Source organism: Scomber scombrus, chromosome 14, assembly GCF_963691925.1.
Source record: "Scomber scombrus chromosome 14, fScoSco1.1, whole genome shotgun sequence".
NCBI classification, from domain to species: Eukaryota; Metazoa; Chordata; class Actinopteri; order Scombriformes; family Scombridae; genus Scomber; species Scomber scombrus.
Genome location: NC_084983.1, coordinates 19,055,261 through 19,081,027, shown reverse-complemented (window position 1 = coordinate 19,081,027; position 25,767 = coordinate 19,055,261). Strand labels below are relative to the sequence as shown.

The 25,767-nt window shown below is 37.4% G+C and overlaps 1 protein-coding gene across 1 annotated transcript in view; it reads left to right on the top strand.

Annotated features, from left to right (window-relative positions):
- pof1b (POF1B actin binding protein) overlaps window positions 1-23,158 on the top strand; it is a 36,311-nt gene extending 13,153 nt beyond the window's left edge. Inside the window, exons 3-13 of the mRNA XM_062432522.1 lie at window positions 6,405-6,679; window positions 8,953-8,986; window positions 9,363-9,443; window positions 10,382-10,474; window positions 11,639-11,752; window positions 13,180-13,332; window positions 13,840-13,959; window positions 14,761-14,901; window positions 15,842-15,915; window positions 16,655-16,769; window positions 18,801-23,158. Coding sequence (XP_062288506.1) covers window positions 6,405-6,679; window positions 8,953-8,986; window positions 9,363-9,443; window positions 10,382-10,474; window positions 11,639-11,752; window positions 13,180-13,332; window positions 13,840-13,959; window positions 14,761-14,901; window positions 15,842-15,915; window positions 16,655-16,769; window positions 18,801-18,806 — 1,206 coding nt within the window. The 3' untranslated portion in view covers window positions 18,807-23,158. The remainder of the gene's footprint in view (window positions 1-6,404; window positions 6,680-8,952; window positions 8,987-9,362; window positions 9,444-10,381; window positions 10,475-11,638; window positions 11,753-13,179; window positions 13,333-13,839; window positions 13,960-14,760; window positions 14,902-15,841; window positions 15,916-16,654; window positions 16,770-18,800) is intronic.
- The last annotated feature ends 2,609 nt before the right edge of the window (window positions 23,159-25,767 follow it).

The following is a 25,767-nucleotide window of genomic DNA, read 5'->3' as shown; positions in this document are numbered from 1 at the left end:
TTTGAACACAGATTCAGGGATACAGTGTGTTCAGGTTGAAATATTCCTACTGCACTGGCAGACACAAGATGTTTTGCAGTGAGCGCACACAGTCACACAAAGAGCCTGTGTGGTAAAGTGACTCCTCTCTCTCCAATAACAACCTCTTGTGTTACACAAAGTCCTGAGAGCCTGGCTCACACACTGACCCACATCACACACACACACACACACTGTGAGTGGGCCTGAAACAGTTAAGAGGTGAGGTGGTGAAGTTGAGTTTGAATATTGGGTTACTGGTCTTTTGGGATGCTTTTTTTGACCTAGTAATGTCAGATTACAGCAGTAAATCTGTCAGAAACACTTTATGTGAAAAAGTTTGGAAATTGTGGCATAAGATACAGTATTTGTATATGAACAAGCCAATATACTGCAAAAACATCTAATTTAGCAGGGTTCAGCTGATGATTATTTTCATTATAGATTATTAGTAATCAACACATTGTTGAGTTTAACATGTCAAAAGTAGTGAAAAAAATCCTTTATAAGGTGCCAAAGTCCATGTTACTAAACTAAAGTTAATTGTTTTACTATTTAAATTCTCGATTATGTAAAGGCAAGAGCAAAGCAGCAAATTCTGACATTTGAGAAGCTTCATAAACAATTAAAATGATTATTTCGCTATCAGAAATACTGTTATCAGTTTTGTGTTGATGACTGATTAAATAATCCAGTAATGACTTAAGCTCAAGACTTATTTTCTTCATGTACATGAAAAGAAACCATTAAAATAAGGTTATTTCAACCCTGCTCTACTTCAAATCAACTTGTTTTTAAGTATCTACTGTACAGTTTTCAGGACTCATATTAAACAGAAATAGAATTCCTTTGGCCCAGTCCTGCTCTGTTCTCTATGTGTTGTCACTCTTTTCTAGGTCAGTCAGCCTTACGTAGATAAACACACACACACACTCCTCTGCTGCAACTCTAACCCACTAACCTATCATCATACGCTTGTTGTTATTCTCACACATTCTACACAGCAGTATGAGCTCAGTGCTGCGGAGGATTTCTGGAATTTAGCATCTGCAGGTTACCTGCGTATTAAACTGTCACAGTTGACTGGAGGGGTTTTTGTGATCCCTGAAAATGAACACCGCCACATCCCAAACCCTGAGAAAACAAGCACAGTTTCATGCTTACCGCTGTGCAGAGTCTGTGGCCTTTTGAGTCAGTTTCTCAAACCAGAAAAGGATAATCTTAAGAATTTTGTTTGGGGTTGTGTAAAGATTTCCTTATTAAATATAGAGTATCGCTCTTATTGTTGACATGAGAGCAGCAGAGGGTTTGGTGATGTAGGCCAGTCTGTCATTGTTTTAGCTCATACAACTGTTTGGGTCAGAGCAACATATCTTGACACTGTAACAGGTCAGATTTCCATGACATTTGTATTATTGACAGTCCCTAGAAGATTATTGCAAATTGACCCTTTGATCTTCCCTCTAGCACCACCATCAGGTCAAAATTACCACTTGACCTACATTTAAGTTTGTGGAAAGGTATTTCAGACTGTGATCGTTATCACATCGTCTGCTGTGTGTATGATGATTCCTTTCATTTGGTGACATCCTGACATTTCAGCACTGCCATTGAGCCCAAATTTCCACTTGCACGCAATTAATATGAAAATGTAACTGACAGTTTACCATGAAAGGTTTCAAATCACATTCCTGCTCGCCAGAGGATGGACTCTTTTCTTTTGTCTGTCTCGTAGCGCCACCATCAGGTCAACTGTCAAGTTTACACACAAGACATTTATTGGCTCCAGTGTCAGGAAATTTGTTGTGGATATTCATGGCCAAATTATATTGAAAAACATGTAATAAGTATGATTAAGAAAACAATTACCACCTTTTTGAAACACTGTTTCTTCTTCCTGGTCATATTTATAAGGAGGGGTCGGGTGACATAGCTAAATTATTGGGAAAAAAGTGATTTTTGATTTTCGGCTTAATAAAACTGACCCAACTTGACTTAATTGATGTCACCATCAGAGATTTTGCAGTTTTGCTACAATGGTATTTATATCTTTAATATCTCAATTTTCGGAGCAATATTGGATTTACAGAACTTTTGATTCAACATGATGAATCCATTATTGTTTTTTTTCAGGTATTTTAATATACTGTATTTTGTTAGATGATTAATGATATAACATAATCACATATACTGTGATGTGACTGTTTTGACAGGAGGTTATTGCAAAACCTCTAGGGCATTAAATGTATGCATTGCTAAAACAAGCACCGTCACATTGTCAGAACTGGTATCTACAGTATGAACTGATACTGAGCTGGTTGTCCTCAACCTGTTTTGGGTCCAGACTGGTTCAGGTCTGTCTGTCATCTGTACTCTCCTTTTCTCTGCTGGAATGACAAGCATATTACCCTAGCAGCCACAGCCCTGCAGCACTGAGACACACCCACCTCTGTGTACACTCTCTGTTGCACTCTGCATTCCTCTGATATTTGCATTTCACATCTAAGAAAAATAATAGTCATAATAGTGACCGTCTTTGCTGTGACCTTTGACCTCTGCAGGATAATGAACCAAACTTAAGATGTCAGGTCGTATCTACTGCAGCCAGACAGGGTTTAACTTTACAACCTCACACTGTCAGATACCAGAGTTACAGTATGAGTCACTTTATTTACCCTGGATCTGTTGTTTTAATCTCTTGTTATAAAGATAACTCCACAGGTGTGTGAATTAAACATTGGGAGGGCTGTAGCTTAATTTCAATTAGTCTTTTGATTATTTTCTGAATTCATTTTCTACTTCTAAAAAATAGTTGAAAATAGTGCATATAAATATGTCTTCAGATGTCTTATTTTGTCTGACCAACAGTCTAAAACTAAACAATATTCACTGTACCATTGTAAAAGAACAACGCTATGTGGAAAAACAAAAGAACATTTTAAAAACGAACCTTCAGAAGTATTTATTTTAATTATATTTGAATTACCAATTTATTGAGAACATCTCCACAATTCTGATGCAATCTGATACCACAACCCTGCAATAAATCATTTTATGATTATAAAATTATAATCAGTTTGTTGACACTGTCAGAAAGGACTTGACTCAACTCTATGTGGATTTCTGACTCTGTAGTTAGTGGTGTTACACTAAGAGCACGTTTGCACCCAACAATTATTCTCATTATTGGCCAAGATGATGATGAAGATTTTCAGTTTCCAATGATATACAAGAAAGAAAAATGCCAAGTCCTCACATTTGAGAGGCTGGATGAAAACATATTTAGCAGTTTCGCTTGTTAAATTACACAAACATTAAAACACCAATTGATCTGACAGTGTCAACAGAAACTGAACATGATACTGAGGTGTAGCCGGGATCCGTGCAGGTCTTGTTGGCCCTCCAATGGCTCAACAGCGTAAAACTTCACCTGCTGGGTTAGATTCTAGCTCCTAATGTTTCCTCATGCTCCTGAGGAATCTGGCTGGACCGCTCTGCACAGCGGGGGTGAAACTAGGATAATGAAAACAAATTAAACCACATGACACACCAACATCTCGTGTCAGGTTTTTACTTTTTACCACCTTTTTTTTCATGACTGCCTCTCAAGGTTTATAACTAACGTCTTTGATATAAATATCCCTAAATAAAGTCAGAGCTTTATCTGAAAGGAAAAGCATGAAACTGAGATTTTTGCAGCACAACATTAAAAAGTTATGAATGGAGCTTTGCAATGATTTCAAATAACAATGTAGTCAGCTATGACTCTTAATTTAACGCTGTGGTTTTATGAGTTCATCATTTGTGGAGGACATGATATTGCTGTAATGTTTGTTCAACATCATAATGAATTTCGATATAGAAGAAGAAGCCCAAATGTATCTTTCTGTAAAAAATGTTTCTTGTGGGAAAAAATTGTATCCAATTATGGATTCAGCAAATCATTAGTAAACCATGATGATATTTAAAATCTTATCCACCAACCCTGATAATATATTGCATTCAGAGCGGCAGGTAGGAACAAGGAGCCTGTTCAGGCTCAGGTCTTTCGTGCAGTTGCTAGAAAAACAGTTTTATAGATTTGACGACTTGAGTTTCGGGGTCAAATCAAGCCAAGTGTCCTGAACTGACTCCTAGATCAACAAACACATGCCTGATTAACCCAAACCACCTGTCTGTCAAGAAAAAAGAAGTGCCAAACTTCATTCACTAATATGCATCAACTTTAATCGCACCCCCTTTCCCTCTGCTGAAAAGCTTGAGATGAGAGATGAGACGGTCTTGTTGCTACATGATGGTAATTAAGGTCTGGTGGGTGTAACTGAGAAGAAATGATTTGTAAAGTGCTTTTTTTTTTTAAAAACAGCTTTTGTCACAGAGTGAATCACAGCACATAAAACAGAAAACAGGACAAGGCAAACATTATCAACAATGTCTGTGTTGACCCCCAGTCAGTCATGTGTCAGCAAACAAAGCGTGTGAAAGACAGGTGTTTGTAGAGAGTGAAGGTGCTCTCTGTATGAAGAGTACACACAGGCTGCCGCTCAGCTCAGTATGATGTTACGTAACAAGGTTATGCAACACTTGACTCTGTCACTACATGTAGTTAAGATGAAGTGATGGGTGTGTTTGGTTCAGATCACGTTGAGGTCGAGCGTGTAAGTGCAGTGTGGACTGTGCAGGAGGGCAGGTGGAGCGCCAGGGACCTCAGGGTTTTCTTCAAATCTTCAAATCTTAATGCTACAGAATGCAGTCATCATGTTTTAGACAATAAAGAGCTTTTAGGTTTGTGGCAGCAGTTGGGGGGCGGGGGGACCCTCTACAGTTGCAACATGACAATCCCCATTTGCACAAAGCCAGATCCATAATTTACAGGTATTTCATAATTATGATTTTGGACTATTTACAGAATGAGTGGTAACATTTAAAAATCATTTACAAAGAAATCATAAGATTAACAGAGAAAGTGTTGATTTGGTTTAGTTGGTAAGTGCTGACTCATTATATAGTTTTGTATGTCAAACTCTATAGTATTATAGATATTATTATACCTGTCAATTACTCCATGAAATGAATATGAAATTAAGGGAATATAAAGCATTTTCCAATTTGGTTTGTGGAAAAATGTAACTGGCCTTACAATTTCTAACATAAGGAAGGAGAGATGTCTGGTTCCACAAATCACTGAGGTGACCAAAAAATAACCTCACTTTTTTTTTTTTTTATTGATTGAGGGCACAATGCTTTTATTCAATATTTTGTACCTCATTCAACAAGGTCTTACCCCAGACCCACATAGAAGGGGAGCCCATACTTATATTCTCGTATATATTTTATTTCTCCCTTATTTTGGTATATATCCAAGTGTTTTAGAGTTGGTGTACCACTGCTGTGTTTTTTTTTTTTTGTAACATAACTTTTCTCTTAATTTCAATGGTATAAAAACAAACTGTGTTTCTATGCAGCACAGACACACCAAATCAGTCAACACTTTCAACTGCATCAGCACATAATAATGTTGTATGATGCCAAAACTTAAAACCCACGTGATGTTTACAGTGATGTATACTTCAAACACAAAGTGATTTCATTCCTGTAGTTAAACTGTCATACAAGAAATACATACCTGGAAAGAAAACCAGAAAATATGTACTGGTAAATGTTGTTCTTTAGGACTCAGCAAGACTAAACGTGTCACATTGTGGCTCCGGGTGACTGTGAGGGATCATCATTATTAGATTATTTGAAAGTTTTAATGACCTTTTTCTAGTAATTATGAAACATTAGACATCAGGGTTCTACATGTCTTACCTTGGTTGCCAACTTGTGATTATTTTAAAACGTTAAAATATCAAAGAAGCCTCTGGGTGAAGGTGCCGCTCAGGTTTTCCTTCTATGACTGATACATGTTAGCAGCTTTTTGGCAGGACGCTGTGGAGGGAATAACTTACTGCAACTTACTGTTCTTGATTATCTGTTTTCTGTGAGCGAAATCATTCAACATTCAACATTCATTATGTTTTTTGTAAGATCTATGTTGGCACAGCAAACAGTAAATTACTTGGTGAAGATTTGACTCCATTGTGCTCCATGAAATTCAATTTGATCTAATCTGTTATGTCTGTATAAAGCAGTTTTTTATGCTTTTTTCTCAATTTTTCAGTCATTTCAAACTTGCAACTTATTTATTCAACTGAAATTGGAAACACCTCAAACCTTATTTGACCACACACTTTATTTGCCCTATTTGCTCACATATTATATATAAAAACCAACAAAAGGCTGGAAATAGATGAGTACACTCTCATCTCACGATGAAACTGGCACTCAGACACAACATATTAACACACAGTGGTTAAACATCTGTCTTTGCTTTATTCTTCCAGGAGGAAGAGGAAGAGGAGGAGGAGGAGGAGGAGGAGGAGGAGGAGGAGGATATGGTGGAAGTGGAAGAAGTGGAGATCGTCAACATCATTCAGCAGAAACCGCCACCGGCGATTGAGAGGATCACCACAACGGAGGTGAAGACCGAGCAGAGGGAAGTTCCCCAGCTGACGAAGTTGGACACACGGTACTTTGGCGAGCTGCTGGCTGAAGTCTACAGGAAGAACTGCGACATCCACTCCTGCATCTCCGAGCACGTGTCCAAGATCCGTGGACAGTAAGTGTTGAAGTGCATGTGCATCTTGCATTTTAGCAAATGTTTTTGAGACATCATGTAAAGGTGAATTTATTTGGGGGGGTGTCCATGAATGCACCATTTTAACATGTCCACTGATATCTGTGTTATGAAGTGAAGTTTACAGAATCACTGGGGTCGATAAATCTAAGGGCTTACAAGAGGAGAAATCGCTGAGGAAAATAAAGAAAAAAAAGTTCTGCTATGCAAATTCATGACATTTTCTAGTCATGTATCTTGTGAAATACTGGATAGTTTTACCTCTTCAACACTCCAACACATATTTAGATAAAACAATTGAGATTTAGAGAAGAAAATCACAACTGAGAGACATATTGTGTACAGTGACAAGCTGTTTAAGAGGATGCCGGCCAGAAAAGGTTTGCAACGACTGTAATATAGCGTCTGAGAGGAAGTTATGATTGGAAGTGTTAGCCTTCCCTGTAAAATGCCTGATTTGAGTCTTGAGGAGGAGTCACAGGCTTTCTTTTTTCTTTTTTGAATCCAAAGACATTTTTTTTTAACTAAGAAAAATAACAAAGCCGTTAAAAAAAAGGTGGGATTCTTATTCATCCTAATGCTTCTCTTTGTCTTGCTCTGACTTGTGGATAATTTTCTAAATCAAATTAATAGTTCTAATCAAGAGGAACAATAACTGCTCTTCAACCTGAAACTTTATTGCCACAGGGAGAGATTAGTCTTGTAGCCAGGGAAAACCCAGACCCAAACAAATACACACATATGTGATACAATATAGCAATGGATACAAAGATAGACATTAAGTGGTAACAGTAAACATATAATAAGTAAATATACAATGATAATAATCAGATTGGACATCTGGGAAAGTATGTTAATGATTTGTATCCAATTCAGCCTCATTCATACAAATGTACAATATATATTAATTTAGATATAGAACTAAACTGAAGATAAACTGACTGAAACATGAGACATTAATTCTCCTAGAAACTGATTTTCATCAGTGCTGCACGTTTTTCTAATGCCTACAAACAGATCTCATAACATTGAAGAATATATTTTTATACAATTACATCATTCACAGTCCTGCTTTTGGGGTTATACCCTACATAATTCCCTAATATACAGGTTAGTAGATTCCTAGACAAGACTCATGGGATATTGTCATGGAGATTGACACTGGGTTTGGCAGCTTGGGTTAGTATCTTTAACTGCATGCTCAAACATGTGAAAACCGAGTTTCGCTTGGTTTCTATTTCCCATAATTCCTTCAGTTTACTCATTTCACACTTTTGCATACACAGCAGGTGCTGTCATGGAGGTCTAGTGGTGAGTTGTTTAGTGGAACATGATGGCACATGACATGGTGGCAAAAAAAAGAAAGAAAATTCCAGTTAAAGAAGACAAAGACAAAGTGTGACTAGCCCACGTCAGGCATTAAAAGATGATGGATGTGAAAAAGGAAGTGTCATTTCTAATGAAGATTTTTTTTTGACAAAGTAAATGTTGTTGAGATTGAGAAGTTGTATGTTAGTTTAGCTTGTCAGATGTTATGAATTACTGTTGCTGACACTCATTAAATCACCTGAAAACCCTGCATAAGGTGCAGTTATCACATGAAACCGTGTTGAGAAAAAACGGCGGATGACCTGAGCCGTAGGTCAGAGGGTTCAAGTCAGCCAATGAGAGAGAGATACAACTCAGAGTTACAGTTTATGAAAGCAAGGTGGATTTTGTTCCAGGTACCACCCAGTTGAGTCATGTGGTGATCTCAATCACTCAGACACACACACAAACCTTTGTCTCAGTGTCTGGTTGAGACCCTGTTGACTTTGTGACGTGTGAGTCACTGTAAATGGTAAATGGACAGCATTATATATCATCTTTATGGTCTTATTGACCACTCAAAGCGTTTTACAACACATGGCAACATTTCACACACATTTATACACTGATGGCGGAGGTTGCCATGCAGGTGCCAAGCTGCTCATGAAGAGTGATACAGCACTTCCTATCCAAAGCGCCCCACAATGTTTCTGTCTTTATCCATTCACACACACACACACACACACACACACACACACACACACACACACACACACACACACACACACACACACACACACACACACACACACACACACACACAGTGAGAAACAATCAGTCATGTTCATCCTGCAAACACAAACTCTCTGTCACTTTCTTTTCTTTGGTTTTCTCCAGTCGTGTTGTTTTCCTCATTGTTTGTCTTTCCTGCTCTTTGTGTGTTACAGGAAACACCGGCTGGATCCCAGCAATGACTACAAGGTGAGAAACAAACCCTCATCACACACATCTGATGAATAAATCTGAACTGAGCTCAGTGGAAACAGACACATCAAAAGCTTGAAACAAAATCAGTTTTTAAAATATATTTTATTTAAGAGGAAACAAGATGATAACAGATGATGTTAACCACGTTGAAAAATATAAAACCTTCACTTTGTTGCATTAAAATCATTGAATAGTTGGGATATTTTCTCCCATTGTTTAATTTCATATTTTTCTATTAGTTTTTAGGGACTGAATACTTTGTCAGAAATATGAGAAAAAGTTAAATTATGGGACATCTTTGGGAAATCTGAGAGGATTTTCCTCATCCTTTTATTTCTGAAGGTATGATGTAATTTGTGTGTGTGTTTAGGTGGAGAGAGAGGAGGTGGAGGCTTTGATCCCCAAAGGAACCACTGAACTGACCAAACAACAAATTCGCTACCTGCTTCAAGTGAGTGTTTTTAATCATCAATTAAATAAAACTTTATTACTGTAGCTTACATTGTGCAACTGTAACACACCTCGCTATTGGACCAGTATCTAAAAATAATGCATTGATACACATTTATTCTCATGATCATTTCTAATGTCATGCGTGCACACTACATACTTTTTGATTTCTTATATTGCAATCACATTATGAAAAAGTTGTTGTTTAAAATAACATTCATTATCTTCACTTTAAACGTTGCAAGCAACACACTCAATAGTTTCTTCCTTTCTGGTTGTTTGTTTGATTCTTCTTTATAATTAAGCTGTTTTTCATTTCTGTTTTGTGTCTACTGTTTTGCTTCTGTTCCCTCAATGTGTGCATTTATCAGTTATTCATTTGCTTTGTTTTTCATTTTTAAAATAAGTTTGTATGACTGTAAACTATGACTGTCTAGAAATCAGAACATAACACTGGCCCCATGTAGTGCATTTATCAGTGTAGTAGTGTTCTGAATTAGTATTGACAACAGTTATACACATCCATCTGGCAATTATGATGAAGAAGTGGGTATTTTTCTGATAGTTTTAATACATTGTTCTTAAGAATTTAACATGTACTGTATGAAGAGCAAATATCCATCTTGATTTGACTGATGAGGATGCTTGTAGGCTGTAACCATGGGAACATCTCCCATAGCTACCTGCCATCCCACATGATATGAACACAGCAGGATATTTGAAGTTGAAGGAATGAGAACATTTTGCATCAAAGAAAAAGAGAAACACCATTATGGCCCATTAAACATTTTCTACATAAAACATAAAACATTTAAACCCTGTATGTGCAGGATTGGAAGTGGAAGTAATTTGCCATTTTTGTCTGCATACCATCGTCTGTAGAGTGCTATATACTTTAAGCTATTTTTTTTTCATGACACTGTACTTCTTCTCTGTCAGACTCGTCTCACTGCAGATAAAAGCATGCGTCTGCTGCTGTCCACCTTCAGCAGTCTGAGAGAGGAGCTCCTCCAAATGTCTGAGGACATGCGGGTAAGAGCTTAAAACATCTCACGCTGCAGCACAGAGCTTAAATATCTCAATCCTTAAAGGCTTATTGGCGTCTTTTAAAGTTCAATTTACAAACCTGAACCTCCTGTTTGACTCCATTGTGAGGATAGAAAATAAATATCTCTGGTAAGGAACACACACGTCAGCACTTTCAGGCAGCCAACCAATCGGATCATCTTACACCAGTCAACAAAATACAACAACAAAATTGGCATTTCTTCATGGTTCTGTGTCTTTATTATATTATAGTATGATTTGTAGTAGTATTCAGATCCTTTTTTCAAATATAAATGTTAATACCATAATGTAAAAATACTGTAGTAAAAACTCTGTATTCTAAATTTTACTTAAGAAAAAGTGCAAAGTATTTTTTCATCAAAGTGTATTTAAAGTATATATACGGTACCAGTCAAAAGTTTGGACACACTTTTTCATTGATGTGAATGGGAAAGTGTGTCCAAACTTTTGACTGGTAATGTACATATATCACAAGAAATGATATTTAATAATATGTATTATTATTATTAATTATTATGAATGCATGAACATATACACTTGTAATATTATTATATTATATTATATTATATATATATATTTTTTTTTTTGTCTTTTAATTCAACAACCGAACAGAGCAAGCAGAGTGTGTCAGTGCATCAGGATGGTGGCGTCACAGTAATAAAACGTGTGCATACAGCTCCAGATTATATCAGGTTAGAACAGTATGTCCCCACAGCGTGCACAATGCAACCTTTTCACAGTCCTAATGAATCCTAATTAAATGCTTTAAATGACAGTAGACATGTTCAGGCCTCAGGCTAGAAAATGATAGCTCGATGTTGTTAATGCAGTTTGGTGGAGTCAGTTTCATTGAGTGCCTGCATTTCTGAACAGAAACGATTAACATTTGAGACAAACAAAAGGGTACAAATTGAAAGGTTTTTTTTTTTCTAAATCAAACATCAAGAAGAGATAAAGACAGAATTATAAACATAACATGAATTCCCACACCACACCAATGTGTAATACAAGATGCACAACAAAGAATAACACTTGAGTGAAGAGGAAATATCTGAGAATAAATCCACTTGCATACATGAACCAAATATTTTAACGGTTATTACTGAAATATGTCTCTGTCTGTCACAGCGTCTGGAGAGTGACAAAGAGTCTTTGGAGAGAGACCTGAGTTTCAAAGAAGACCAGGCTCGGCAGTATGACTGTCTCCTCGAGGCTGTCCGAGAAAACAACAGACAGCTCCAGGTACAATACTCGTATAATACTGTGTGTGTGTGTGTGTGTGTGTGTGTGTGTGTGTGTGTGTGTGTGTGTGTGTGTGTGTGTGTGTGTGTGTGTGTGTGTGTGTGTGTGTGTGTGTGTGTGTGTGTGTGTGTGTGTGTGTGTGTGTGTGTGTGTGTGTGTTTAAAACAAGACCAGACTACACTGGACTGAGTAAGCAAGAAAAGCTTTACTTTTTATTAACTTGAGTGTAGTCTTGAATGTCAGTGTAGTGCCCTCCGAAGTGATGGAAACAAAGCTGCATGTGTGTGTGTTCTTATCTAACAAGGAAGCCTCAACCGGACAGAACATTTTTATTTTAGTTATACATACAGCCTTGCAGGCAGTATCTGGTATTAGTGTCTGACTGCAGGTGGTTTCATGTTACCACAAACAAACAGAGAGAGAATAAGATAAATATTTTTGATTTACTTAACATGTTCTGTAAATGAGTTTCTCTGGGTTTAAATGTGTAAACTTAATAAATAAAGTAACAATTCACTGTAAAGACAGTAATTCATCCAGTAACACAGTAAAGTTCTTCTGATTCAAAGTCGGACTTTAGTGTTGTAGGATTTGTCATGATAAACTATTCAGGGAAGATTTGTGCTTATGTTAGTAATTTGAGTTAAGTATGATGACATATATAGTATGAACACTAGCAACACTTAAGGGTGCAACAAAAAAGTAATTGACTGTTATAAGTTAAATACTTCATTATTGATGAAGGTAATATTTTGTTACACATAGTTTGTGTAATCTAGTGCCTTACTTCTCATGAGGACCAACGTTTTGTCATTGATATTCTGTCTTGGTCTACATTTTTATATTGTGAGAAACACTTTTACTAATTGTTGGTAGATACTCAAAATGAAATTGCAGAGCTTTAAACAGCAGCAATAAATGTTGTGTTGGCAGCATTATTACTTGTATTTGACCTTTTGACTATTTGCTTTTTAAAACAATTTAAAAGTCAATGACTGAACATTTGATATGGGCCTTTTTAAACTCCTGAGCAAAACCAGAGATACCAGAGTACAGGTAAGTAGAAGGCTTCATTGAGCTATTTCAGCTCAGTGAAATTACAAGTAAAGTGAAGAGAGCAGTATGTGCATCTACTGCTTTGTGCAAGTGTGTGTGTGTGTGTGTGTGTGTGTGTGTGTGTGTGTGTGTGTGTGTGTGTGTGTGTGTGTGTGTGTGTGTGTGTGTGTGTGTGTGTGTGTGTGTGTGTGTGTGTGTGTGTGTGTGTGTGTGTGTGTGTGTGTGTGTGTGTGTGTGTGTGTGTGTGTGTGTGTGTGTGTGTGTGTGTGTGTGTGTGTGTGTGTGTGTGTGTGTGTGTGTGTGTGTGTGTGTGTGTGTGTGTGTGTGTATATGTTTTTCACTTGCTTTATGTGTGCATCTTCTCTGTCCAGCTGTCCCTGAAGGAAACTACTTCTACCCAGCGTTCCCTGGAGAGCCAGCTGTTGAGTAGCCGAAGCACCGACTCGAGCCGCGAATTCAAGATCAAAGAGATAGAGGGCCAGTTGAGAATGCTTGAGAAAGAGAACGAGATGCTCCGACAGAAGGTAGCACACCACCCATCCCACTTTATTTCATTTGAAGTGTTTTTTTCTAATACTGAAACCAGCTGGCAGAAACTTGATTATGTAATTGTGTGAAAGGATCCAGAACAGTCAAAACAATAATACACCCAGATGATTTAAAATTATACCGATCATTCAGGTGCAGGTAGCCTGCAGTAAAACTGTTCAGATCACTGATTGGTCATTGTGGTTACATGTCAGTTTTACATGCCAACTATTCTCCTTCCTTGTGAAATAAATCAGCCTGTGTGAAGATTCCCAGCAGCGCTCTTATGATTGCTAAATAAAATTAACATTAACATTTCAAAAAAATGATGCATGTCATCCACTGTAATTTGGACTATCACAAAAATGTGTTTGCTGATCTGATCCATTAAAGACACTTTAGTCTTGACAACAAGATGTTTAAAAAGGCGTGTAATGTGATCATAATTCACTGTTGTAAATCTTTCTCTTCTTTTTTCCTTCTTTGTTTTATCCGTCCCACAGCTGGCAGGCCAAGCTAGCAGCACCACCTTGCACATCAAAACAGAGGAGTTGTCACGTCAGTACAATGAACAGCTCAGCGCCATGACACAAGAAAAAGACAAGGAGCTAGAAAGGCTGCGGGTAAGAACCAAAAAAAGGATGTTAAAGGACAGGTTCACAATTTTTCAACTTAAAACAATAGTCATTGAAGCAGATCCATTCTTAATGCACCATTAATGTAAGCGATGAGGACAAACTCCACAGACCTCATTTTGTGCAAAAATCTGAAAATTCTGATGTTAAAATGAAGCAGACGTACAAATTAGTCAAAAAAGAGTTCCAACTTTTTTAATACAGATTTTTATCGTTATATGAACAAAAAATTAATAAAATGCTATGACATGGATGAAACCTGCACACGATTGGGACCCCTTGACTTTCCCTCAAGTGCCACCATAAGATTGTACATTTTCGTGGGCCTGTTGCACAGCTCCAGTACATCTTACTTCACTCAACAAATGTTTTTAAGTTATCTTGCCTTCATCAGAGCCTGATAAAGATGGTATTACCCCAGCTTTAGTTATCCTGCTTTTATCAGGGTGGTACAAAATATAAGCCCAGTGAAGACAAGATAATGAAAAAGTTCATTAAAAAAAAAAAGTCAAGCACAGGAGGACTCACTCTGGTCAGCGTGTTCTCAAAGTTGGATATTATTTTATCCCACTATCTGAATCATACTTGTGATTTGGGTCTATATATCTGAAATCCAAACATTATTAACTGTAGAACTAATTTGGAAAACAGGGAAGACAGAAGTTCTTAGAGATCAGAGGTCTTCTTAGAACAGCTTTCATGTTGCATACCTTCATTTTACATTCACACGTACCTAATCTCTCGTCTGTTTTCTGTTTTGTCCCTCGTCACTCACCATCCTCTCTCCAGTCCCAGATTACGAGAATCCAGACAGAGATCACCACTGAAAAGTCGTCCTCCTCTTCCTCGGAGAAGAGTCTCCACCTGAAGATCTCAGAGCTGCTCGCCATGTTGCAGCAGCGGCAGACCACCATCACCCAACAGGAGGAGGTCTGCAACAAAACACTCCTCCACTGTTTCTCATGTTAATTCAGTCAGCTATAATCTACTGTTGCTGTTGTTCAGGTTAAATTTGAAGACTTCTGTCGAGTCCTCTATTCTGAGGACTTGAATCATCACCTCCTGTAGTTCAAACATGCATAATCTTCTCTATTGAGTATTGAGTATTTCCTCAAATGGGTAACTGCAGGAGAGAAAACCTGAAATGTCAGTAATAATCCCTCATTGCCAAGGAAAACTGTGCACACAATTAAAGCAAATACTGTAGGTTAAACTTGTATGTCAGCCTGTACATTCTGCTGTTTAGATAGTAATTTTGCCAAAATAGGTTTCTCTTACTAATTGAGGATTAATTTAAAACTGGTGTGATTTCTGAATCTTTTTTTTTTTAGCAGTGTTTCTGGCTACACTATTAAATAGAAACCACTAGAAATAATGGACAAAACGGAGAAAATAAGACAAGAGTTTTAATAACCCAGAATTATCCTTTAAATTAGATATAATGAAGAAAAACACAGATTCACCCTACGGCCTTATGTCTTTATTTCACCGATTAGTTTTCTCCTTTCAGGTTCAGGTTTCAGGTTTGTTTTTGCACCACTGACGCAAACTGCCAGTTGGTAACCTCAGGAATGTATTTGTCACAACATGGTGCTGGCATGGCAGACCTGTGTCAGAGTATCTCACACACACATTGCAGCAGCAAGTTCTGGGTGAAGCAGAAGAAAATTAATTAGCAGCTACATTGATAATCAAATAATTGTTATAATCATTTTCTAAGCAAAGCAACTGTCTCACAAGGCTTATTAGTTAAAAGCTATTTTTATGGAACACTAGTCACATTAGAGATGCACTGGAGACACACTGTACCTGCTGTTGAGCTTCTGATCCAGCTGACTCTGCTGACCTTTTGACCTCTTGTGGCTCTCAGGAGATCAAGAGACTGATGCAAGAAAAGAACGACACCTCCAAGAATGTCACCACCAAGACCATCATCACCAAAAGGTACAACACCACTGCCAACAATTTGAGTACACAGATCGTTAGAACAACAGGGTTTTTTAAACAATCTCTACAGAGCTGACTTGTTGTATCAAATAGTTGACGGACATAAAATGTATTGGCCTCTTTTTTGATATCTCATTTTTCAAGCAAAAATTCCAATTTCATGCTTGTTCATGTATTACATGATGATAATTTAGTTCATCAGACAAAAGAAGCCATTTGAAAATGTTACGTTAGACTCTGGGACATCTCTATGGGTATTTTTCAGTTATTTCTGATGTTTTATGGAACTTTTTTTTTAGTTGAGAAACATAATTGTCAGATTCAAAGATAATGGAAATAATGGTCGCTGCCACACACAGCCCTATCCTACATTATACATTTTGGCTTAACCAGTGTTGTTGTTTTTTAAATAAACAGTTCCCAATATGAAATATTTAGCTGATAGTTGAAATTCAGTGTAAACATTCAATACGGTAAGGAAACATATTTTGGTGGTAGACACTGGAACTTAACTTGTGTTTGCTTCCAAGCCTCTATCAGTGTAACAAAAAATGAATAGTGCATGGTAGTAGTCTCATATTTGAAGCACAATACTGATCATGCATTACACACCTGTTGAGTTGCATGGTGGAGATGTCAACAAATGAAATCTGCATTAAATATCTATGGCAGGACTTTCATTAGCCCATTGTGTCAAGAATAAATCCACAGCAACAATGACTGTGTGTGTTTGTAGGTACAGGAACCAGTACCCCATGCTTGGTCTGCTGACTGACGACTACCTGGCGACCTCCCCTGTGAAAGAAGCAAAGACCATCGTCATCGAGAGAACTGGAGAGATGATTAAGCAGGTATAAACACAACAGCGGGGAGGAAATGAGGAGCTATGAAAAGGAGAAGTTATTTTGAAGGAGACAACCAAATAGGAGAGAACTAGAAATAGTCGCTCTACATCGCATGTAGCAAAAATGTTAGTTCATCAGAGTAACAATGGGGGATTCTTATGAACCATTGCTAATGTTTGTTGTAATGACAGAACAGGCATTCAGCATTGCGTGCAGTGACAGTCAGACTAATGCTGACAAACCTGCTGGCATAGATGCTTTGTGCTAAATTCTGTCTCTGGCAAAGCAGGCAAACTTCACCACGTTGCACTACATTCCACACTGACATAATGAAATAATGAAGAAGTGGGTGTTTCTAGCACCACATACAACACAATAGTCCAATTTGTTTACTTATTTTTCATTAAACCTTATTCACAATGGCGTTTCTGACAAACTTAGAGAAGAAGGAGAAACATTTACTGAAGAAAAAGACCAAAGACCGACAAAAAACACTAACAATGATAAATGTTTTGGACAGGAGCGCTGGCATGTTCAATTTGAATTGTAAATTTGAGCTGAAATGAGGTAGAATGATAGTGGGTTGTATTTACAAGTACACAAACACATATCATATCATGGTAACTTTTGGGGACCTGACATAGACTTACATTCCTTTCATAGACACATACCCTAACCCTAGCTTAACCACTTAACAAAGTGTCATAAAGTGGACAAAACTGTCCCCAATTTAGTGGTCCTAAGTCTGAAATTTCTCCCCAAAAATAGCCTGACACACACACACACACACACACACACACACACACACACACACACACACACACACACACACACACACACACACACACACACACACACACACACACACACACACACACACACACACACACACACACACACACACACACACACACACACACACACACATTTACTGCTGCAAAGGTTTTAGGTTTTTACCTTTTCACAGTAGTGTAAATTAGTCTGCCTGGATAAACATAATCAAATCACAGTTTTTATGATAACTGCATTCTGCTTTCATTCTTTAACTCAAATGTCTAGTTTCATGTATATGCAGCATTGGCTGTAACTGGTCAGACATGTAATCAGATGCACTGGTGCCCCCTTGTGGTAAAAAGGTGCGCATAGTTCTGCTGCACATTTGTGGGTGGGAACTTGCAATTCAATTTTTTTTGTCAAATGATTCATAAGTTAGCTGTATAATATTGAGGATGATGTACATCTGCTCTCTATTGCAACATACATTCTGCACTCTGGACAGGATGATTTTATATTTGTTGCATTATTGACAAGTGAGAAATGAAAGTGCAAATCCACCCCAAGTGGGATTTGATAGTGGAACAATTTGGGGTTTCTATTCATGTATGGAACACAATACTGTAAAGATTTGATAGTTACAAACCTAAAGTTGAATGTAAAATCAATGATAACATTGCACAGCAGCACTGGTATCTTGTTTGTATCCTAACATCTTACTTTTGGAAGTTTCTGAGATGAGAAACAGGAAATTCTGAGATGGAGTTTTCTTATTTCCTACACGCCATGAATGAAGCACAAGGGGTGCGCATCATCACAAACTACTTTAGGGGCAATTAAATCATGTTGAGGTTGCTCAACAAACACTGCAACCATCACCACTAGGAGTCACCAAAGTCACATATTTTAGAATATTACTTAACCACTGCATTGTTGAACCTCACAGATTCATGGTAAGTCCAGTAGGTGAAATTTGAACCAGGGAGTAGCTTTGTCAGAAACTTAACACTCACCTTTGTTTATCCCTGAACTTCAGTTAACAATAAATATGGAATAATGCCCGAGACTGAACATCATTTTTACTGAAGATAATTTAGCGGGCCATCTGTTGTCCTAAGAAATAAACATTTGTCTGCCTGCCAGTTTTGATTGTGCAGATTGAGCTGAGCGGTTCAAAGACGTAACAACTGCACCTGTGTTCTGTTTATTTCGAAACAGGAAATCATTACAACCCCTTAAAGACACACTGCTTCTCTCCGACAGGAATGAAGACCCAGACGTCACCTGCTGTCCCACATTGCATGCTCCCCTTCCTCATCCTCAGGGCTCCCAGGGTTGGTGGTGGTTGAAGTTCCCCCCCCGATACATTTGGGATCATAAGTTCAAATCTTTGGTTACAGGGTACAAGTCACATTATCAAACACCAAATATTTTCAGGTGATGCTACAGCTAGTTGGTTGCGCGATAGCTTACGGTGGCAGTAATGAAGCAATCATGAATACTGGGAATGGGCGAAATTTGAACTGAACAGAGGACAATTTTGTTGTAAACATCAGAGCAAATTTGGCATGAACACTTCGTCTCCTTTTATACTTTCATAGCTATATTCTTGTTGATTAACGTCATCTCATCAAACACGAGTTTACAAATCACCAAGTTAAATACCGCCTGTGTATTAAAACTAGCTGTTGATTGGCTGCTTTCCATACTGCTTGGGTAATAATTGGAACTAAATGTCATATGAAAAATAATAAAATAAATGTTTATACACTACTCGAACATGCTCACTGCTAAATTTAACATTTCATCTCTGACCCGATTCAGCTTTGACCTCTTAACGTCAAAGTAAATATTGAATATTAGTACTCAGCAGTAGGGTTGGGAATTGCGATACATTGCTCACAGTGGAATCACTAAACAAGTGATTCTGTGATATACTGCAAACAATCATCTGTGCTACATTACAGCATATGTGCCTGAAGGAAAAAAAGCATCCAGTATGTGTGTTAAAAATCTAGGAATTTCCTTGCATGCATTGACAAAGAGATTTTAGTTTCACAGAAATGTATAGACAAGATTAAAGTGAGTCACAATGCCAATACAGCACAATTGAACATTCTGGACACACTTCTGTCTCAGTATTACAGATGATTGTATTGCAATATGTTGCTGTATCGATTATTTGTTCCATCCCTACTCTGCAGATGTTACAGTAAGTTTGCATTTGGTTCCACATGGATGCATCCATCAGCTCAAAAAGGGGAATCCTGCAACGAGATGTTGTACTGGCTAGACTCTGTAGGTGTGCTGGGTATCAAAATAGGTTGGAAAAAAAATGAGAATTATTATTATATCTTTCTTTGAAAAATGACCCTGTTTTGTCACTTAAAATAAGTTCTCCAAATAAAATACATACTAAAATATGAGATATATAAGACAATTTGATTTTTGGTGTTCCTGGCAAATTTTGGTAGAAAAGTAGGTTTGATACCCAGTCCAACCTACGAAACCCTTGAAATATTAAATTAGGTTTGCGGATTTTCTGTTGTAAACATCGGCTCATTGGAAATGCCACATTATGAACAGGTTGTGGTCAAAAGACAACAAAAAGCCAGTCTCTCTGTATCATCCTCAGCTGACCTCTTGTTAAGGGCTCACATTGTGTACATCACACATTTCACCACTATGAGGTCACTGAAGGAAAAATGGCATGCTAATGTGGAACCAAAATCACCAGAAAATGTGCCGTCTTAGCCTCCAGTTGTCACTAATGCACGTCTTGACAAGGCTGATACCATCTAGCAGTAGCATTAAGTTCTCCACAAGGCCACCACAGCCATGCTTGCCCAGGGGATAAGGAAGGAGATGTTATTTTTTATTGCTACTCTGCATGTAAATATTTATCTGTATATTTATATGTATATTTGTAAGATGGGCTCACTCAGTGAATGTTTTCTCTAGTATAACTGTAGAGCGGACCCTCTGCAATACAGTTTTGAAGAACATTTTGAAAGATGTTCTGAATGGGTAGTTTGCTTTACTTTTGTTTTGTCCTAAACAGTGTGTGTATCTGTCACCTCTGTAATTGTTTTTAAAAGTTTATTTTGAGGTTTTATGTCTTGATAGAGTCAGAGGTGCATGGATATGTAGATTTGATGTGTTTGTATATGACAGTGGGATCTGGGTCAGGGCTGCTGTGTGATGCGTCACATGCATGAGAGGCTATGCAGAAGCTTACACGGCCTCCCATGAGTGTGACGCATCACAGCAGAGTTTGACGGGTGGATGGATGTATGGAACTTGCAGTTAGCATGATTTTATGGTGTTTGATGATGGTGGATGAACATTTTAAAGCACAATATTATGTAAACTGTATATTGAGTCTTTCATCTTAAGTTTTTCTGGTTGTCTGTTCAGGCTTTTTACATAATGAAGCATGTTGAAGGCTGTGTGTCCACTGGGAGCTCGACTTGAAGGCGCTGCAGGCTTTTTCACCAGCTGATTGGTCATGAAAGTTTACAAAAACATTATACTGAAACTAGCTGGCTTTACACTCTATTCATTACAGCTCCCGACATCATACAAAAAATCTTCTCAACTGGTGGAACGTACAGAGACTTAACATTGCAGACAATGTTAGTTTCACCATCCTGCTGCCATTAACATGATCATTTATTTATGGTTTGCAGTACCGCTGTTTTTGTTTTTCCATGTTGACTAAAGGATTTTTTGTCTATTCTATACTAAGTTATGCGTCATGCTAAACGCTCCTTCACCAAGTTTATACTGGCACTCAAGATGAGTTTCAAACTGTTACTTAAAGTTGCTACAAGAAACTTTTGAACTTTTGACCTACATAAGCAAGCTAGACAATCAGTGAGTATATTGGCTATTACTATATAGTTATTCTAAATGCCTGCCATCGGGTCGGATTCCCAGTGAAATCAGACAAAACAACGTACAGCACGCAGACAGGGAGAGCTTATGTTTACATTACATGCAACATTGTAGCATGAGGGAGTACAAGGACAAAGGGAGGACATGTCTCCTCTTTTGATAAGGTTAAAAGTTAAGTCAGACTTGTTGGCTTCCTGACTCATTTTTAAAAAGATGAGGGGAAAAAGAGAGCAATTGGACTAAGAGCACGAGCATGAAACAGAGCAGCAGTGGTTGAGCAAGTTAAAGAGTTAATGAAGAGAGTGAGTGGCAGTGTCGCAAGTATTGAACATTATTTTCTGATTGTTTCACAGTGGTTACGTTCTAAAGTACAAACAAGCTGCATTGCCAGAATTTGGTGTAAATGCATACTTATGTATCACATCATCGTCATATCACAGTGATTAATCTAACATATCCACAAATAGATACATTACCTCATTGCTATGCAGCCATCCAGCAAACAGCTAATATTAAAACTAAACAGTGTCTTTCTTTCACTCAATTCCAAATCAAACCCACGTGCTAGCCAAGATCATTATGACACAAGGCAGTGGTGCTCATGGGAAATGCAGTCTTCGTTCTGGGAAAACACTAGTTTGTGCATCTGGTAAAAGTGACAGATCCATGTACTAGAACTAGTTTCAAGGAAATTTGTAATTTTTTCTTATTGTCAACAAATTCATGTGCAGAGTCAAACCAACAGTGAATTAATCCATTTTACAAGTATTGTGTGTGTATCCAAAGCCTGGTCTAGTTTTAATCCTCTGTGTTGTAGACACACATTAAAACATGTCAATGAGCCACACCTTTGCCCTGGGTGACATGTTCCTTCACCACAAAGTTTGGACACGCTAGTTTCTTAAGAAATGGCTCCAAAGACTAATAACAGCCATCACAATTTCAGCTTCTGCTCAAGTTATTTACAAGGTACAATGAAGCATGGAAGTCCAGAGACTGTAAACGCGGTGGCTGTTATTAGTCTTTTGAGCCGTTTCTAAACAAACTAACGTGACCAAACTCTTCATGGCGAAGGACCATGTCACCCAGTGCAGGGATGTGACTCAGTGATCTGTTTTTAATAGGATTTGGAAAACAACAGAGGTCTACAACACCGAGGAATAAAACTTATATGCACAAATAACTAGTTATTTTAATAATTTTGTGCAGATTTTAGTGCCACCTATGAACAAATGTGGTAGTAATTTCCTAAAGTGAAGACTGCATTTCCCATGAGCACCACTGCCTTGTGTCATAAAGATCTTGGCTCTGTATGTGAGTTTTGTTGACAGTAAGAAGAATATAAAAAATGACCAGCCTTATCCTTTAACACCACTGATAGAAAGGAGCTGCCCAGTGGACACACAGCTGAATTTCTGTTGTAAGTATGTCAAATATTTTCACTAGCATGGGACCTCAAGTGCCTTTAAATGTGTATACCATGTTAGCAAGCTAATGGTAAGCCATCATGTCACTGTTTAGCATGCTTGGTTGACAACCTTGCCTTTTTCCAGCAGAGAATACATTTAATGCCGAGATAAATTAACTGGTTGGAGCTAATCTGCAAATAGGTCTAAATATTTTTGTATGCAAATCATTTTTCTATATTTTTCAGTCCAAGGGGATTTGGGCTATACAACCTCAGCCTTGTCCAATGAGAAATGTTTCAGCTCTGATAGATTGTGATTAAAATTAGTAATGTGTCATTTCAAATTGCACTTGTTATGTTTTCATTTAACTTAAGATATCTGTTACAGCATGATAAAAACTCCACCATAAACAAAATTCAATACTATTCCTACTTCCCTACTTTTTTTTCTTTGTTTACTTTTCATGTTACAAGAAAATTCAAATGGTCCAAGTTTCACTTACTATCTTTTCAGAGATTTCCTATGCATTTATTGGCTGAATGAAGACAGTGAGATGTGGCCAAAAGCCCAAAATAGTTAGAAAACCTTACGAGCTATGAGTGTCATAAATGAATGAATGCGTAACTATTTGCTTGCCCTTGTTTCCCATTAAATGTCCTCAGCTGCAGGAGTCTATCCCAGCATGCCTTAAAAGCAGGGAGACTCTTACAGTATATTTACGTTTCTGGGTATCTTGGACATTGTTGCTATTCTAGGTATCTCCAGCAGAGGGAGCCAGTTCCCCTCAGCTGCTTGCTTTTCACTCGGGGTCAACAAGTGGAGCTGATGGAGCAGAGAGAGACAGAGAATGAGGTCATCGCAGCTCTGTAGGGCTTGGCTCAGTTGGCGGGTTGTCAACCATTTTGACTTCAGTCACTGTTCTCAAAGCGCACATGCCCACAGAGAAAGCACAAACCATCACAGCCAGCACACTGCGAACAGTAATGACTGTCCGCACATACACCCACAGCTATAAAGTAGCAGATTACATGCAAAAGGATTATATTACATGACAGTCCAACTACCAATAACCATACAGATATAACTGATTATGAATACTGAAGAAATTAAAAGTGATAACAGCTTCTGCTTTGGCATTTTTAAGCAGTATACAAACACTAATAAATAGTTTATAACACTAATGTTCTTATGAGCAGATATAATGAATAATGAATGATGATAATATAGTAAAACACTCCTAAATTAATTGAATGATGTTCAGTTTGTTGAATGTTTATATACTGCTCATGAATGCTAAAAAGCTGTATTAAAGTGTTGCTAATTTCTTGAGAAGAAATTATGGAAGTTTATTTATTGATATCATTCTAAAGCTGTTTTTAAAAAGGGGAAATACAGTGTCACTATTTTGGTTATTAAACAGAGAAAAAGTATCCAGAAGTAATGTAAAATGATGCCATTTTTGCATACAAACCAAACTGTTATACACTTAATGTTATAATTTCCATTTTGAAACTACTGTATAAGTGATTAAAATGTAGTTCAATTAAGTAGCTTCCTAAAGGGATCCAACATATACAGTGTATGCATCCTGTGCCTATTTTATTCTTACTGTATTTATTGTGGTTTTATTATTATTTACCCCTATTGAAATTGAAGTCTAACAACTGTTTGTATTATTCATTTTGTTGAGTTTATTGATCAGTCATCCCCCTTTACAGTCTTTCAAAATAGCATAAAGTAAAACTCTTGCTACTGGGGCTAAGTTCATGAAATGGCTGAAATCATTCTCCATGTTCTCGCTCTCATCGCTGACACATTTCTTGACTGAATCAACTATGCAGGCCATTCTATGTAGGCCTCATGAATTAAATATGAGTTACACTGAAAAAAACAAACAAACAAAAAAGTTACTTAACCTTGGATTCAACTCTGACATGTTCCCCTTTTTCTTTAATAATGTGCATAATTAGTGGTCTAAGAAGCAGCTCCCTATTGTTTTTGTTCCCATTCTTCCTTTTTTTTTTTCTGCTAAAACCATAAGACCGAAAATTAACAACAATTTCAGGTGGGTTGCAAATTTCACCCAGTACTCAGGCACACACATGAATTTCACTGACCTCAAGGTAGTGCACTAACATTATAGTCTTGCAATTGTCCCGAAAATGACTCAGCTAAGAGTAAAAATTATTTCATCATTTTAAGCTCTCAATTTATCTGTGTCTTTGTTCCAATAGTCTTCTGCTCTAAAAATGTCAACTTTTATTACTTTTTCTCAGTTTTCTCAAAATCCTGTATTCAACAGAAACTGTTGGGTCAATTCCAAGACTTTGTCTTGATCATCGGTGGACTTTGCTGTTCCTAATTTATCACGGACATTTCAATACATCAATCTGTTTTGCAACTAGAAGACTTCTTTTTTTTTTTTTTTTAGACTATTGAGACTACTGAGATTTTGTTTGGTATGCATTTTTAATCTCTCCTAGATATTTGGGATTAGTAACACTGATAAGTACAAAAACTAAGTATTGTCTTTGAACAGGAAGTAGTTTTTGAAAAAAATAATGTCCTTTTCTTTTACATTAACAATTTATCTTTGTGCAAGTGATAATAAAGCCCCAATGTCCTCAAACAAGTACTTCCTGATTAGCAGTGTTGTAACTTGGCTCTGGTCCACTTTTTAATTTTTGTCTATGATCAAGATGCCTGCCATCTAGTTTTTACACTAATTAATGTATTGTGCTTATGCTACCACTAGGTGGCATAAAAAGGTGTGTATGAATGAGGACAACGGGTCAAAAGCTAGCTACCTTTAAAAAAAAAAAAAATCAATACAACGAAAAAACAATCTGTATAGTATGCAAATAATTTTCATTTCAACGGTTAAACTGCTTGATACAAGATGTTTCCTACAGTACTTCGCTGAA